Raw genomic sequence first — 16,483 nt, 5'->3', positions numbered from 1 at the left:
TTTTAAATTTGTAAACATCACTTGGAGAAAATTCAAATAAAAAAAACATAAAACATGGTTGGGTAGCACGGCTAAATCTTGTGTATTTTGTTCAAGGGCCACAGTGAATATTTGCTAAATTAAAGTTAATAGCAAAGTATTAGTGAATTTTCTAACACTATTTGTAAGCCTAATAAACCATAGAAAAATCTGCTGTTGCATTGTTTTAAAGTTAAGTCCTTGCAATGAATAAAAACACACTTTTTATATAGTAGCACACTTAAGATGGCTCTAAATTTGAACTTTTGACTTGAAACTCTAACACAGTGGTTCAGACATCCCTTCCATCTCCCTCGTCTCCTCCTGTCTCCTTATGACTCGGAGGTGGGTCGTATCCAGCTGGCGGGGACCCACTGTGGCTCGTCCTGCGCCTTTCTCAACGCCGCCAGCAGCTCCACGCAGGCGTCCTGTAGTTCCTCGTTGATGATTATGTGGTCAAAAATCTGCCCGTACTGGGACTCCATCTTTCGAGCGGATTCCTCGATCTCCTGAAAATCTTCATCCTGTTGGAGGAAACCACATAGAACAGAAATTTTGTTAAAATGTGTAAAAAAAAAGGTCGAGTTAAGACAAATCAGACTTAGGGTATCTGGCTCCATAGTGGGGTTACTTTGAAGGGGCGGTTGACGTAGTAGTTGGTGGTGATGAATGCCTCCTGTCTGGTCTCCCTCAGTCGCGCCAAAGGCGGAGGCTTCACATAGATGACGTACGCCCTCAGTTCATGGGTCCTCACTGCCTGAATGGCCTGGATGCAGAAATACAACAAAAATAAACAGAGAATTAATCAAACTAAACCTGTTGTTTGCATCCTGCTTCCATTAGAGATATTTAATTCCACACACCCGTCAAACTGCCCTGCTACAATTAAAGCATCTGCACTTTCTTTTTTGGTTCTAGCAGGTTTGTTCTTTACTGTCATCCGTCGTGTTGTTAACCGTCATGCGTCCTTTTGTTAACCATCATGTGTCCTGTTGTTAACCATCATGTGTCCTTTTGTTAACCATCATGTGTCCTGTTGTTAACCATCATGTGTCCTTTTGTTAACCATCATGTGTCCTGTTGTTAACCGTCATGCGTCCTTTTGTTAACCATCATGTGTCCGTCATGTGTCATGCGTCCTTTTGTTAACCGTCTTATGTCCGTCATGTGTCATGTGTCATGTGTCCTGTTGTTAACCGTCATGTGTCATGTGTCATGTGTCCTGTTGTTAACCGTCATGCGTCCTTTTGTTAACCATCATGTGTCCTTTTGTTAACCGTCATGCGTCCTTTTGTTAACCGTCATGCGTCCTTTTGTTAACCATCATGTGTCCTTTTGTTAACCATCATGTGTCCTGTTGTTAACCGTCATGTGTCCTGTTGTTAACCATCATGCGTCCTTTTGTTAACCATCATGTGTCCGTCATGTGTCATGCGTCCTTTTGTTAACCGTCTTATGTCCGTCATGTGTCATGTGTCCTGTTGTTAACCGTCATGCGTCCTTTTGTTAACCGTCATGTGTCCTGTTGTTAACCGTCATGCGTCCTTTTGTTAACCATCATGTGTCCTTTTGTTAACCATCATGTGTCCTGTTGTTAACCATCATGTGTCCGTCATGTGTCATGTGTCATGTGTCCTGTTGTTAACCATCATGTGTCCTTTTGTTAACCATCATGTGTCCTTTTGTTAACCGTCATGTGTCCTGTTGTTAACCGTCATGTGTCCGTCATGTGTCATGCGTCCTGTTGTTAACCGTCATGTGTCCTTTTGTTAACCGTCATGCGTCCTTTTGTTAACCATCATGTGTCCTGTTAACCATCATGCGTCCTGTTGTTAACCGTCATGCGTCCTTTTGTTAACCATCATGTGTCCTGTTGTTAACCATCATGCGTCCTTTTGTTAACCGTCATGCGTCCTTTTGTTAACCATCATGTGTCCTTTTGTTAACCGTCATGCGTCCTTTTGTTAACCGTCATGCGTCCTTTTGTTAACCATCATGCGTCCTGTTGTTAACCGTCATGCGTCCTTTTGTTAACCATCATGCGTCCTGTTGTTAACCGTCATGTGTCCTTTTGTTAACCGTCATGTGTCTGTTAACCATCATGTGTCCTTTTGTTAACCGTCATGTGTCCTGTTGTTAACCATCATGCGTCCTGTTGTTAACCGTCATGTGTCCTGTTGTTAACCATCATGTGTCCTGTTGTTAACCATCATGCGTCCTTTTGTTAACCGTCATGCGTCCTTTTGTTAACCGTCATGCGTCCTTTTGTTAACCGTCATGCGTCCTTTTGTTAACCGTCATGTGTCCTTTTGTTAACCGTCATGTGTCTGTTAACCATCATGTGTCCTTTTGTTAACCGTCATGTGTCCTGTTGTTAACCGTCATGTGTCCTGTTGTTAACCATCATGCGTCCTGTTGTTAACCATCATGCGTCCTGTTGTTAACCGTCATGTGTCCTTTTGTTAACCGTCATGTGTCCTGTTGTTAACCATCATGTGTCCGTCATGTGTCATGTGTCCTGTTGTTAACCATCATGTGTCCGTCATGTGTCATGTGTCCTGTTGTTAACCGTCATGTGTCCTTTTGTTAACCGTCATGTGTCCTTTTGTTAACCATCATGCGTCCTTTTGTTAACCGTCATGTGTCCTTTTGTTAACCATCATGTGTCCTTTTGTTAACCATCATGTGTCCTTTTGTTAACCATCATGCGTCCTGTTGTTAACCATCATGTGTCCTTTTGTTAACCATCATGCGTCCTTTTGTTAACCATCATGTGTCCGTCATGTGTCATGTGTCATGTGTCCTGTTGTTAACCATCATGCGTCCTTTTGTTAACCATCATGTGTCCGTCATGTGTCATGTGTCATGCGTCCTGTTGTTAACCGTCATGCGTCCTTTTGTTAACCATCATGCGTCCTTTTGTTAACCATCATGTGTCCGTCATGTGTCATGTGTCATGTGTCCTGTTGTTAACCATCATGTGTCCGTCATGTGTCATGTGTCATGCGTCCTGTTGTTAACCGTCATGCGTCCTTTTGTTAACCATCATGTGTCCTTTTGTTAACCATCATGCGTCCTGTTGTTAACCATCATGTGTCCTTTTGTTAACCATCATGTGTCCTGTTGTTAACCATCATGCGTCCTTTTGTTAACCATCATGTGTCCTTTTGTTAACCATCATGTGTCCTTTTGTTAACCATCATGTGTCCTTTTGTTAACCATCATGCGTCCTGTTGTTAACCATCATGCGTCCTTTTGTTAACCATCATGTGTCCTTTTGTTAACCATCATGCGTCCTTTTGTTAACCATCATGTGTCCGTCATGTGTCATGTGTCATGCGTCCTGTTGTTAACCGTCATGCGTCCTTTTGTTAACCATCATGTGTCCTTTTGTTAACCATCATGCGTCCTGTTGTTAACCATCATGTGTCCTTTTGTTAACCATCATGCGTCCTTTTGTTAACCATCATGTGTCCGTCATGTGTCATGTGTCATGTGTCCTGTTGTTAACCATCATGTGTCCGTCATGTGTCATGTGTCCTGTTGTTAACCATCATGTGTCCGTCATGTGTCATGTGTCCTGTTGTTAACCGTCATGTGTCCTGTTGTGTCCGTCATGTGTCCTTTTGTTAACCGTCATGTGTCCTTTTGTTAACCGTCATGTGTCCTTTTGTTAACCATCATGTGTCCTGTTGTTAACCGTCATGTGTCCTTTTGTTAACCGTCATGTGTCCTTTTGTTAACCATCATGCGTCCTTTTGTTAACCGTCATGTGTCCTTTTGTTAACCATCATGTGTCCTGTTGTTAACCATCATGTGTCCTTTTGTTAACCATCATGCGTCCTGTTGTTAACCATCATGTGTCCTTTTGTTAACCATCATGCGTCCTTTTGTTAACCATCATGTGTCCTTTTGTTAACCATCATGTGTCCTGTTGTTAACCATCATGTGTCCTGTTGTTAACCGTCATGTGTCCTGTTGTTAACCGTCATGTGTCCTGTTGTTAACCGTCATGCGTCCTGTTGTTAACCGTCATGCGTCCTTTTGTTAACCGTCATGCGTCCTTTTGTTAACCGTCATGCGTCCTTTTGTTAACCGTCATGCGTCCTGTTGTTAACCGTCATGCGTCCTGTTGTTAACCGTCATGCGTCCTGTTGTTAACCGTCATGCGTCCTGTTGTTAACCGTCATGCGTCCTTTTGTTAACCGTCATGCGTCCTGTTGTTAACCGTCATGCGTCCTGTTGTTAACCGTCATGCGTCCTGTGTCTATCATGCATCTTGTTCTTCAGTTTATGTTTGTTTCTCTGTATTTTAAGTGTTCCTGATTTGAGAAGAAGGGCGTTTCTCTCCCATGAATGCTGAAAGTATACGTGACAGTAAACTGAATGTTGAACATTAATATATTGTCCTCACGTTCGGCTCGATGTCGACAACGCAGATCTTTCCACTGTTTAAAACCTCCCTGGCAGACTCGATGCTGGTGCCATAAAGATTCCCCTTGTACTCACCGTACTCCAGAAACCTGAGAGACACAACACAAGGATTACTAGTACTTAATAATTGAACATTCATGTGTGAATCCCCTCAGAAACCAGAGATTTGTATAATTCCAGTGAGCGTAAAAGGCCGAATGTGTTGTAGACTTTTGTACCTGTTGTTGTAAACCATGTTGTCGAAGATTTCTCGGCTTGTGAAGTGATATTCTCTGCCAGACTCCTCGTATCCTTTGGGTGCTCTCGTGGTGTCTGGACAAAGAGAAAATAAATGTTGTAAAATATTGAAAATATTGTTTCTTTGCACACTTTTTTTTTTTTATCTGCAGGAAGAGACATTTTATTTGTTTAAAATTCAGTGCATGGCTGAGATCTAAACTTACGAGCTACGGCTCCCTGGAAGACGTTGGGGTTCAATTCAATCAGACGCCTTCTTAGTTCATTCACACCCACACCTGATGCACCTGAGAATAAACAAATAAATAATCAAAGTTATTTTTTTAAGCTTCTTTCCTTTTTCACGAGTTAAACTAAAAAATGTATTTTATTTTCTGCATAATCATCCTTATCATATTATTTTCTCCATCATAAGACTCTTGAAGCATTTATCCTAGTTTGAGCTTTACTGTACCTATAAGGGCGATGAGGCGGTGTTTGTCCTGCGGGTGGCGCTGGTATCGCACCACCTCCTCGTAGGGGCAGTTCAGGGTGCTATAGCAGCTGCTGGGGCAGCGGGCGTGACAGGACGGCTGGGTGGTGCTGTGAGAGCGCCGCCGGCACAGACGCATACTGCGCCTGAAGCCCGCTGGAAAAAGAAAAGGAATCAACGGATGTATTGTGATTTAACAAAATAAAAGACAAGATGTGACTGTTTATGTGCAGATAAGTTCAGGAGGATTGATGCTGTTTTTACCTAAATAGATGCTTTCAATGTTGCTGCTGAAGTCATCCTCCTCTGTGAGACAAAAAGACATGCAGATGATTCTTTTTTCAGTCAAAGACACTCAAGCTGTGAGTCATGTAATGTTATTGTTTCAGCTCCACTCCACTGTTCATTCAGTGCTCAATTTCACACACCCCCTTTTCTCCTTCGGCCTCATTTGCGTGTTTAGTAACCCAGGCCAGGAGAGGTTGCAGGGCGAGATCAAGACAGTGACCAGGGTCATGGTGTGCCATCAGGTCTCAGTTCTGTAAAGCGCTCACTCTGAGTAAGGCTTACAGAATCTAAATAAAGGATCTGATGTTTTAATTGGGCACTACTTTTATTAGCCACATTTTTTTGATTTAGATGTTGGGGTTCCCTCTGTGTGAGGGGGTGTAAGGGAAGAATTGGGTCTAAGAGCTAAAGGTCACAAAACTTTGCACATAAATTTAAGTCTTGAGGGCCCAACATGCTAAAAAAAAGTTAGTGTCAAAAATGTATTTTCACATACACAAAAAAATGATGAAAATTGTGTTGGTATGGCAAAACAGTTCCACAGAGACAACTACACGATTTTTTAAAAATTTAACTAAGTTTCTCTGTGCATCCTCCCCCCACCTTTAAACGTTTATGTTTTGTCCTCTGCTCATTTACTATTCTGTGACTTTCCCCTCCTTTGACAGACACAAAGACAAACAATCTGAGTTTGACTCACCTTCTCGGAGCTCCTCTGACATTTCCCGATCAGAAAAGAAACAGAGAAACAAACGTTTCACATAAAGATTAGACAAAGCTCTGCAGGAGTAACTCCACGTTCAGAGTCGGAACAGATTCAATCAACAAAGACTTACCTACCAGATTCAAAAGCCTCCTCGTCTGACAAGAAGAAAAACACAAACAAAGGAAACATTAATCACAAAGCAGCAAAGCAGGAGTTTGTGTAGGAAAGATTAATAAAGCAATGAATGACAGATGGACCTTTACCTGCTTCCACACATTTCTCATCGATGGCTATCAGGTCTTCCTCTGTCGGGGACAAATAGAAATCAAAAGTTACATCTCTGATTCAACATAAAAATCCTCTAGCTCTGTTGCTACAGCTCTTTAAACTACAGCAGTGTTTTATTTCTCTCCTTACCTTCCTCTACAGTGCTCACTTCAGGGAGCATGGAGTAGAACGTAAAAAAAAAAAAAATCACATTGTACACCAAGATTTGCAGTGACTGTCGAGGTGAAACTGCTATGATCAAAGAAAATGTGTTTAAACTTACAGGTCTGTATGCAGGCATGTGGCTGATAAGGCTGAGACCACCAGAACTCCCTCTGCTTCCTGTAAAAACATGCAGATTTAAATAGACATGTACTACAGCTTTTACTAACTCTACATTAACACGAACACGATTCTGATCCAGGCCAGGCAGAAAAGGATAAACGCACTTTTATGTTGTTCCTGGGGCTGAATATTGAAACTCAAGAGTCAATCAGATACTGTGGCACCTTTTTTCAATCAATATCTTTATAGTAGTTATTGTACAGCTGCTTATGTTGGACAATATTTTAACATTGATGAAGTTTTGGTTCATTAAAAGAAACAACGTTGAGGAAGAAAATGTTTCTGACAGCAAAAATATCTCAACATATTGGTTAAGTGTGATAACTTCCTCCGGTTATGGAAGGGAAAATTGTTTCTGTAGCTTTGTTTAGCTTCATGTATTCGCTAGATGTTACGATAGGGGCGACTAAATGAAAAAAAAAACTTTTCAACTGTTGGATGGAAATGTTCTGGTTTCTGGTTCTAAGTTATGATTTAAAAACACACATCACTGATCGTTAAAGATCTCAGTTCTCAGAGAGAAACTCTTAAAATCCTGACCGTTTGAGCAGGTTGGTGGAGGGGATGAGGCCGGCGCAGGCTGTGTTGCTGGGCAGTTTCTTGGCCTGCCACCAGAGGGCGTCTGTCTGGTCCACGATCTCCAGGACGTCACCTTTTCTGAAGCTCATACCTGCGTCGGCACAGGGGATGGCCGGGTCCTGCTGCGGGCTGTAGTCGACCATGGCCCTCACGTACAGCTAAAAGCAGACATAAAGTTCGTTATGATGACGTTCATGTGTTTCTATGATTTAAAAAAAAAGTCTTGAGAGAGGTGTGTTTACCATCGTCTGGTTGTGGACCGGCCTTTCTGTGATGGGGATGACCTTGAACATGATAGTGCCTTGTGACCTCGCTTGCTAATTGGTTGTAAAAAAAAAAAAAGGAAAAACAAATAGATTACATGGCAGAAATGAATGGCTTCCTCACTCATCACAAAGCCCAAATACAAAACAAGAACACTCAAACGTGACTTACCACTACTTGGATCACTTGTTCCGGCTCCATCCCATCTACAGGAAAACCATTCACCTCTAGGATCCTGTCCCCTGCATGCAGTAGACCTACACACACACACACACACACACACACACACACACACACACACACACACACACACACACACACACACACACACACACACACACACACACACACACACACACACACACACACACACACACACACACACACACACACACACACACACACACACACACACACACACACACACACACACACACACACACACACACACACACACACACACACACACACACACACACACACACACACACACACACACACACACACACACACACACACACACACACACACACACACACACACACACACACACACACACACACACACACACACACACACACACACACAGATTAAAATAGATACCATCAGGCAACATGTTTCTTCTAAAGCTGATTTTGAATCTTTTAAGGGTTCCTTTCAGCTTCTGGAAGACTGATTTAAGAAAAACTATTGAAGGCAGTTTCTGAATGCCCTTCAGTCCCATGAAGAGCAAAACCAATTTCCAAATTTAAGACTGTGAGATTTGGTTGAAAGCTCTGAGATGTACCTTCTGAACAGTCCAGGTTTTCAAAGAATAGACAAAGCCTGTTCTCTCTCAGCTGTTACTTTTCACGATCAAAATAGCATCATTTCTACTTCTCATTGATGCTACAAAGCTGGAAAATTAAGTCAATTAAGAGAAGGTAAGATTATCGCTGAAAGAAAAGGCTCACCACTCCGATCTGCCAGCCCTCCATGAATCACCCGAGCGATAAAGATCTCCCCGGAGACCTCGTTTCTTTTTATGGTTGCTCCCTGAAACAGAAAACAGAAAAATAGATGAACTGTTGGCATGTGTAGGTCAAAATTGGATTACACCAATGAAGATGAGGCTAAGCGGTGGAGTCTTTGGGAGGGTGTGACACTTGAGGATGAAAAAGGATGAGACAAACGAGATGACGCAAAGCCCCAAATGAACACTGATGACGTTCCTGAAATGTGGCGTGAAGATTTGACAGGATGAAATGGTCCAACACGATGACAAATCCAACAAAAGGAGAGAAAGAAATCTCAACTACCACTGTTTGTGATTGCAGGTAAGCCTCTAAGCAGATTCAGCTTGAAAGAACCCGAGAACTTCTTCTGAATCTCTCATGTCGCTTTCTTCTTCTTCTTCTTTCTCCGCTGTGACCGACGTCCCTTCACCCTGTTGGGCGTCTCCTTTGGCTCATCGAGGAGGCCGTTCGTCTGGGGTTGCTTTGTCTCTTTCAGCTCAGCGTGAAGGTGCTTCTTCTGCGGCAGGGTGGCGTTCTTTGATTTCAGGGTGGTTCGTGGTGACCCATGGCAGGACACGGAGAGGCAGCTGGTGCCATGAGAGGTGGAGGGAGCGTCCAGAGAGCTGCTGAGGGAGCTGGAGGACGAGCTGGAGGAAGGAGGCGAAGGGAGGGAACATCTGGATTGGTGCGTTAAGGATCGCTTCTGTTGGATCTGTGGTGATTGGTTTGTCTTTGGGGTATCGTCTCGTTCAGGGGCTGCAGTTTTTGGGATACTGTTGGCGGTGAGGAGCGTCTGAAGGCGGTCTACGACTTGCGTGAGGAGTGCCAAAGCTTGAGAGTTGTCCTGCACGGTCTCAGACATGCGTTCCGTCGCCGCGGCCATCTTTTCTCCGAGAAGCTTGATGTCTTTGGTGCTGGACTCCATGGAGCTTGCAGCGAGCTGAACTGTCGACCTCAGCTCGTCTAAACTCTCCTGCTTGGCGAGCTCGACTGGGGGAGCAGGTGGAAGGTTGACGGGGCTCGGGGGAGCAGTGCGGACGCGGGGGCTTTGGTTGCGTAGTCTTTGAGGAAGGCCGGGAGGGAGGTAGTCGTCTACGTTTGAGTAGTAGGGGACGGTGAGACACGGGGGCGAGACAGTCCAACGCTGAGCTGTGCGATGCGAGGATTGGACAACGTTGGAGTCGTCTCCGCTGTCTAGCTCTTCAATGACGTTGTCTGAAATGGAAAAACAGAATTTATTAATCAAAGATGAATGATGCAAGGCAAAATGAAGGCAGAAGCGGATGATGGAAAAGCAAGAGGATCTTATTTACCGATCATGACAGAGCTGTAGACGGAAGGCGCTGAATGGTTTTGCTCCCAAAGCAGATTGGTGTAACAAACTCGACATTTGCTCACAGGCCTGCTGCAGCACCTCTGACAGCTCCTCATTGGTTTGAAACGAGGAGGAAGGTACGGACAACCCGCTGCCGCCCGACACGGCGCTTCAGATTGTGGGAAGCTTCCTCTTCGAACGTCACACCAGTTGACATCCATATTCCCAGCAGCAGCAGCAGCAGCAGCAGCGGCAGCAGGGCTCTGGACTCCAAAGGCACCACCTCTGTGAAGCGTCTGCCGGGTCAGACGCTTCAAGGTGTCCCAGTGGCTGCAGACGGCGCTTCTGGAGCGCTTTTTTGTGCACGGGGAGGATGAACAGGAGAGCGACAGCCCGACTCTCCGTTGGTTGCAGAGCTGTGAGACAACAGAGTCACTCAAAGGTAGAGGGAAATGATCAATACATCGTCTAAAAGCCGGAATCTCTGTTTCCTTTGCATCAATTTGGCCCAATTTTTTTTATTTTGCTTCTACTTTTTTCCTGCTTCTTTTCCCCCTGGGTTTATTATTTGTTCCCTTTCCTCATCCCCTCGGAACGTAACAAAAAATGAGATTAAAGCTTCATTGATTAAAAAATTCTAATCTTTCCTTCAATCATATCAAAACAAAAGACAAATGTAAACTTGAATGTACCGGTAAGTATCCTGCAGGGATTAATAATAATAAATATCCCCAAAAGTCGCTTTTTTTTCTTCTAAAATCCTTCTTTTTTTGTCATCGCTTTGTGCGGTCAGGAAATGACCTGTAGCATTAACAGACAATTAGTCAAATGAGAGATTATAAAAATCAAACATCTGCTCTCTGTGGGATAGAGTCCGATGTTTGATTCATTTTTGGCAAAGGAAAGCCGACATACCGAAATATCCGAGAGCATCTGGAAAAGCATTTCTGCTGTGGTAAAGTTTATCTACTGAAATAAAGCATAGCTGACAGACACACAAGCGTTTCCTATTGGGAATTTGAACCCTGAGCTGAAATGCATCCATACTTTTGATTTACTGTGAAAATCATTTCTGGTTGTTTTCTTGTAGTTTTCTTCAGTCTTCATCTCGTAACCCCAGAGCTGTAAAAGCTTCACAGTCACAGAAGTCGCCTTAACTCATTAGTGGATGACTGCAGTATTAAATGTCATAGTGACCAAAATACTGATTTGTTGTCTAGATCACCAGAAAGTAAAGGAAACAAACTTTGATATCATGAGATAATAAAAAAAAGTAAATGATCTCGTCATCTCGATGTATGGCTGCTTGTCCACTGAGGGCTTCTGTATAAAAAAAGATAATTTAATCAAAAAATTATATTTTTTAGACATTTTGGGAAACTTCAAAGGTCAGGTCACCCAAATCACAAAATATATCCTCCTGCTCTTCCCCATAGGTATAAAGTCATGGAGATCATTTGGTATAAATGTGCACAATCTTTCAAATAACCTGCAACTTCTGAATCCCCCTGTATACGATCCAGCTTTTGTTGAAACTGCTTGAGCAAGTTGCTGCTTTGTAAAGGAAGGCTGTTTCATACTGACAACCTCCAAAAAGCCTTTAAACAGGGATCTTAAAAAAGCTGTCAAGCTGTTGTTTTAAAGAAATGAGATGTTGTCCAGAAATATTTCCAAAGTTGAAGAAAATATCCTTAAAAGAAAAGGACTGACTGTGACTTCCTCAAAGATGATTTTTTAACATTTTCTCTCTTTGTGGCATGACTTCCTGATCTGAATTCTGTGTTTAAGCTCAGGAAAGTTTATTTGATGGATCCCTCTGATCCCAGAAAATCTGTTTTTACAAACAGAGATTAAAAAAATGTTTTCATAAATGACAAACAGAGGTGATCTCATCAGAATGTGACCTCAACTTAAGCCTGGATACTGAGGATGAAAAGGCCCGCACCAAGCTCCAAACCAACATTTACATATAATATAATAATATTTAACATATATTAACAAGTCATGAGGAGGCTTGAGCCAGGTGTCTCACCAGAGGCTGTTTGTTCTTCACCAGGCAGATGATCCTGGTGGCCTCCTCGTCGTCAGGCAGGTCATCAGGCATCGGTGGCAGCACTGGCTCATAGTCCTTCTGGGCCACCGTATCATGAGCTGAGAGAAGAGCCTTTAAAACAAGAAAACCTAAATGTTTTTTTTTTTATTAAAAAACAGCTGCCATGCTGTCCAACATCACAAAGTAGTTCAGGATTACTCTTGCATGGATTCTTTTTTGTTATTTTTTAACATGTTTGATCCGTCTGTAACCTAATGCAGGGTATGATTTTCTTTCATCCTTAAAGCGTAAAGATGAGACTTTGATTTATTCTGACCTGCAGATGTGGCTGTCTCAGGAGGCGGTAGAGCTCTTTTGCGTCTTCAGAGCAGCCTGGCAACGATCGGATGTCGATCAGCAACTACAGCGAAGAAACAAAAAAAAAAAACACGGATTAACAAAAACTTCCACAAAAATGATTCTAAGCAACAAATTATGAACAAACACTCAATCTGAAGGTGAACCTGGAGTGAGAGTCCTGAAGCGTAGTCCAGAGCGGGGGCTGGGGAGTTTCTCAGGTACCTCTGAAGACACTCGTACACCTTTAAACAATCATTTCAAATGGTTAAAACTTAGGACGAACAGAGGAGTTCGGACACTTGACAAGTCTTTTGTCGACTGATTTTCTACATTTAGAGAGACAGTCGTGAGCACATCCCAGCATAGACTCAGGTCAGATGCAGATCAACTAAATGAACAATCTGCACACTACATGTAACCACAAAAACAACTCAAAAAGTCAAAGCTGTTCTCCAGAAGAGTTAAAAAATGTACCCCTTTTGCAGTTAAAGAAACGATTTAGGAGAAAGACTTGTCACATGTCTCAGAGCCTCCTGCTGCCAAATATCACTTCAGCTGTGCTGAAAAAACATCTTCATTTTCCTTCTAAGGAATTCATCTTCACATGGATTCTAGTTAAAACTGCAAAACCACATATTGACACACAAAAACAAAGTAGAAGTAGAACTATTTTAGGGGTGGGGACTTTGGTGCAGGATGATTGTGAAGGTGATTCTGGATGTTTTTATTTAGCATTTTTAGGATTGAAGTTATTTTTTTAGACCTTGAGCAGCGACTGCAGCCAGGAGGCGTTCAGCAGACTGTGCAGGATCTCCGCTCCGTCGATGTCTGGATTTACCGACTTCCTCACCTCCTCGATCACATCTGTGAGGATCTGACGCAGGCCTTTGACACGCACACACACAAACACAGACATGATAATACACACATAAACACAGCAGTGCGTGTACTTGTGAATGTGATTTATTTCTCACTGACCGTGTTCTCCGAGCTCACAGTGGGGGTTCAACACCTGAGCCTCCACCGCCTGCCTCATGGTCGCTGGACCCCCAAGCTTTGGCTCCAACCACAGACAGCTGACTGCTTACAGGGACAGAAAACCTGGAAAAGTAAAGGAAACAAAACAAACTCTTATTCTTTGCATGTTTTGGATGGAACAGGTGCTCAGCTGTTTACAACTGAGCTGAAAAAAATCCCACCAGAAGTTCTCGTTAAAGTCACTTAAGAAATCAAACATGTCCCAACTGTTTAGTTTATTAGGGTTGGATCTTTGTTAGTTGTAATTATATAAAAAAGTTCCTACAAGCCTTCAGACTGCACTGAATGGACTCACTTTTCCTGAATAATTCTTTTTAAATCAACTTCTTGACGTAACTTTTATCTACCACTTTTATAGTTATTATTTATTTGTCATGTTTGTTTAGATGAAAGCATATTATAAATGACATTCTTTAGAATCGAGAGGAGCAGAGCACATTTGGTTGTAGGTAGTTTAATGGTAATAAAGGTATTGTGGTTCTGATTGGATGAAGACCTTGATGATTTGTGTCTTGATGAGGAGGAAGAAGGATTTAAATGAAAAAGCAGTCCATGCACAAAAGAGACTTCCACATCTGGACATAATACCCCAAAAAACAATAGTAACCAGAAAATGCAGGATAAGCCATTTCCACGCACAGATATGATCATTGAACTCACAACATGGATATTGGAGAATTATGTGTTTTTGAATTTCTCTTCCAGGAACAGCAGGACACCGAGACACATGACCTGTGAACCGTCCAAGCCAAACTATTTCTGGCGCTGAGGGACAAAATAAAACTGGTTTGGACGCTACACAGACAATGCAATATTTGTTATATAATGTGTAGTAGTACTTAAGAGCCTGGATCTAGTGAGCGGCTGTACATATTACTGTATTATACATTCAAAAATCCAACTCTAAATTCAATGTTATCAGGGCTTAACCGGCCTGAATCTGACAATACACAAACGATTGAATATATCACAGCATACTGCCATTCTGCAAACACGCTGATGTTTTATGGTTACTTTAAAATCTAACCGCAGGAATATTGCAATGCATGTGTGAAATTTGATAATTATAAAACTCCTGAAACAAGTCTCAAAATGATCTTCAATCACTTGTTCACAAACCAGCTAAAAGGACTGAGGTGCAACAAGATGCGGGTTGCCTCATCAGTAATCCAGACGTGACCTGTGATCAGGTGGGAATACTCCCATCAGTGTTTAGTGTGAAAGCGGGTCAGGGGTTAATGGCACACTTGAAGAGCTCTCGTAAGAGTGACAGTGATGTAAATACTGAGATGTACAGAGCGTAATCTCTGCTCTGCTGACCCGGACTCCTGTAGCAACACAAATCTGTGTTTTTTTTTAGACATGATTCAGAATTTTTCTCCACATTTGGTCTATTTTGTGACTTTGATGGATAAACAGGTGAATTAAATAAGATAAATCAGGATTCACAGCTTTAAGAAGAAAGGACATCATGAGCAGCATAGTTGACAGATGCAATCTGTGCAAGATGACATAGTTTATGCATCCAAGTAATTTGAAGAAAGTAGTTCAAGCTCCTCTGGAGTTTAAGAAGAGGAAAAAGAGGCTTCCTTTTTGTTAAATAAGTAATTCTTACCTTTTTATCCAGCTCCTCAGGGGTGCATAAAGCTTTATCCTCCACCTCCTGCAGGTTTCAGCACCAGAAAAGGCGCAGGAAAAAGTATATATGAAGTGAAATAATTCCCCGGAGACTGGACGCAGGACTCATTGAGCTGCAGGAAACATGAAAGAGAAGAGAGAGAGAGGGCTGTAATCTCTCCCGATCCCACTTAATCCCAGGGCGAGTGAGCCGCCTGCCTCTGGCCACCGGAAGCCGGTTCCTCCCTCACCGGCTGGCTGGTTTTGCCGCGGTAGCTGCCAAATCTTCTTAACTCTTTCAGCTTTCAGCAGCACGCAGGAGGAGGAAGAAACTCCGCGACCTGCGGAAGGAGGAGAGAATAAAAGGTGACATTTTCAACATCACACTCTCGTGCATTTTGTTCTCGCAGTTTAGGGAAATGCAGTTCTCGTAAAGGGAGGATGTGAAGTTCAATTGACAGGAGAAGAATAACGGAATTTGTAGGAGTTGTAATTAAAATTGCTGCTCATCCTCCTCAACAGCTGGAGTTAATAGAAAGTGAAAATAGTGCTCAGTCTCCTCGTTCAAACCCAAAAATATATGTCAGGAAAGGAAATAATCTCTTGAGCAGTAATCTAATTCCCCCTCCCTCCTTCTGAAAACATGGATCTTATTGTCCCCAAAACACTGAGATTATCTCTGCGATTGATGAAGAACATGTTTGATGTTGGTTGGCTTTAAAAAAAAAAAAAAAAAAGGCAACTCTGAGAGGATTTGCTGATCCTCTTGTGACCTGATGAAAGACACGCTGTTCTGCAACAAACAGTGCATTTCAGTTATTTCAGACATTGTCTTTAAATGCCTATAAAATGGGACGATTGGAATCTGCACACTTTAGGCACTTCTACCCATGTACCATGTGTTTGCACTTTGTATGTGTAATTTCTGTGCTTTTCTAAATATGTGACTCTCCCTGCAACAAAACTGAACCTGCAGGTACAAATAAAGTAACCTGAACCTTAAAGTTACAACATTGATGTTAAGCCATATTATATGCCATAAACTTCTCATAATATCTTAAAGTTAGTCTCTAACTCCATCAAAACTCCCCCTTAAAAACAGAAGTAATGTAGAGAAAGTACCCGCATCAGCGCCTTATCAACAATTCTTTTTTAATATTTACATTTGTTTTGTAATGAAAAATTATTTTTCTTATTCCGCACTCTTTTATTTCCGTTTCATTTTGGGGGCTTTTAAGTCTTTATTTGAGAGACAGGACAGTGGATAGAGGGCGTGGGGAATGACATGCAGGAAAGGAGCCATTTGCCAGATTCGAACCTGAGCCACCCGCTTCGAGGAGAACAGCCTCTGGACATGGGGCGCAAACTAGCCACTAGGCCACCGTAGCCCAGATTTCCTGATGGGTTTTTAAGCTTTTGTTGTTGTGAAGTTCGTAAAATCACAAACGTTCAGTAGAAGTTTAGTTTAAGATTTGTCACTTTAACAGATCGTTTTTTAATGATCGTTAGTTAACGC

The 16,483-nt window shown here is 42.4% G+C and overlaps 1 protein-coding gene across 1 annotated transcript; it reads right to left on the bottom strand.

Moving 5' to 3' along the window:
• Positions 1-27: 27 nt before the first annotated feature.
• LOC132959689 (MAGUK p55 subfamily member 4-like) lies at positions 28-15,503 on the bottom strand. The gene is made up of 22 exons (XM_061032871.1): positions 14,966-15,503; positions 13,291-13,413; positions 13,076-13,197; positions 12,477-12,554; positions 12,290-12,373; positions 11,953-12,084; positions 8,564-8,645; positions 7,782-7,867; positions 7,589-7,663; positions 7,308-7,504; positions 6,706-6,764; positions 6,573-6,590; positions 6,419-6,460; positions 6,290-6,310; positions 6,150-6,164; positions 5,426-5,467; positions 5,144-5,317; positions 4,896-4,976; positions 4,671-4,764; positions 4,433-4,541; positions 650-784; positions 28-542 (listed from the first exon to the last, which is right to left on the bottom strand). Exons 2-22 carry the CDS (start codon positions 13,346-13,348, stop codon positions 351-353), a joined length of 1,896 nt encoding a protein of 631 aa, XP_060888854.1. The 5' UTR covers positions 13,349-13,413; positions 14,966-15,503; the 3' UTR covers positions 28-350.
• Positions 15,504-16,483: the final 980 nt, after the last annotated feature.

Source organism: Labrus mixtus, chromosome 24, assembly GCF_963584025.1.
Source record: "Labrus mixtus chromosome 24, fLabMix1.1, whole genome shotgun sequence".
NCBI lineage: Eukaryota > Metazoa > Chordata > Actinopteri > Labriformes > Labridae > Labrus > Labrus mixtus.
Note: the sequence above shows the minus strand (reverse complement) of the source record. Positions and strands in the feature narration are given on the sequence as shown.

Excerpts from the sequence above, each read along its gene's own strand:
- LOC132959689 (XM_061032871.1), bottom strand. The coding sequence starts at position 13,348 with ATGAGGCAGGCGGTGGAGGCTCAGGTGTTGAACCCCCACTGTGAGCTC. Across the intron at positions 12,374-12,476 it reads CTTCAGGACTCTCACTCCAG|TTGCTGATCGACATCCGATC; the intron begins GTTCACCTTCAG and ends TCTTCGCTGTAG. Across the intron at positions 4,977-5,143 it reads CCGCCTCATCGCCCTTATAG|GTGCATCAGGTGTGGGTGTG; the intron begins GTACAGTAAAGC and ends GTTTATTCTCAG.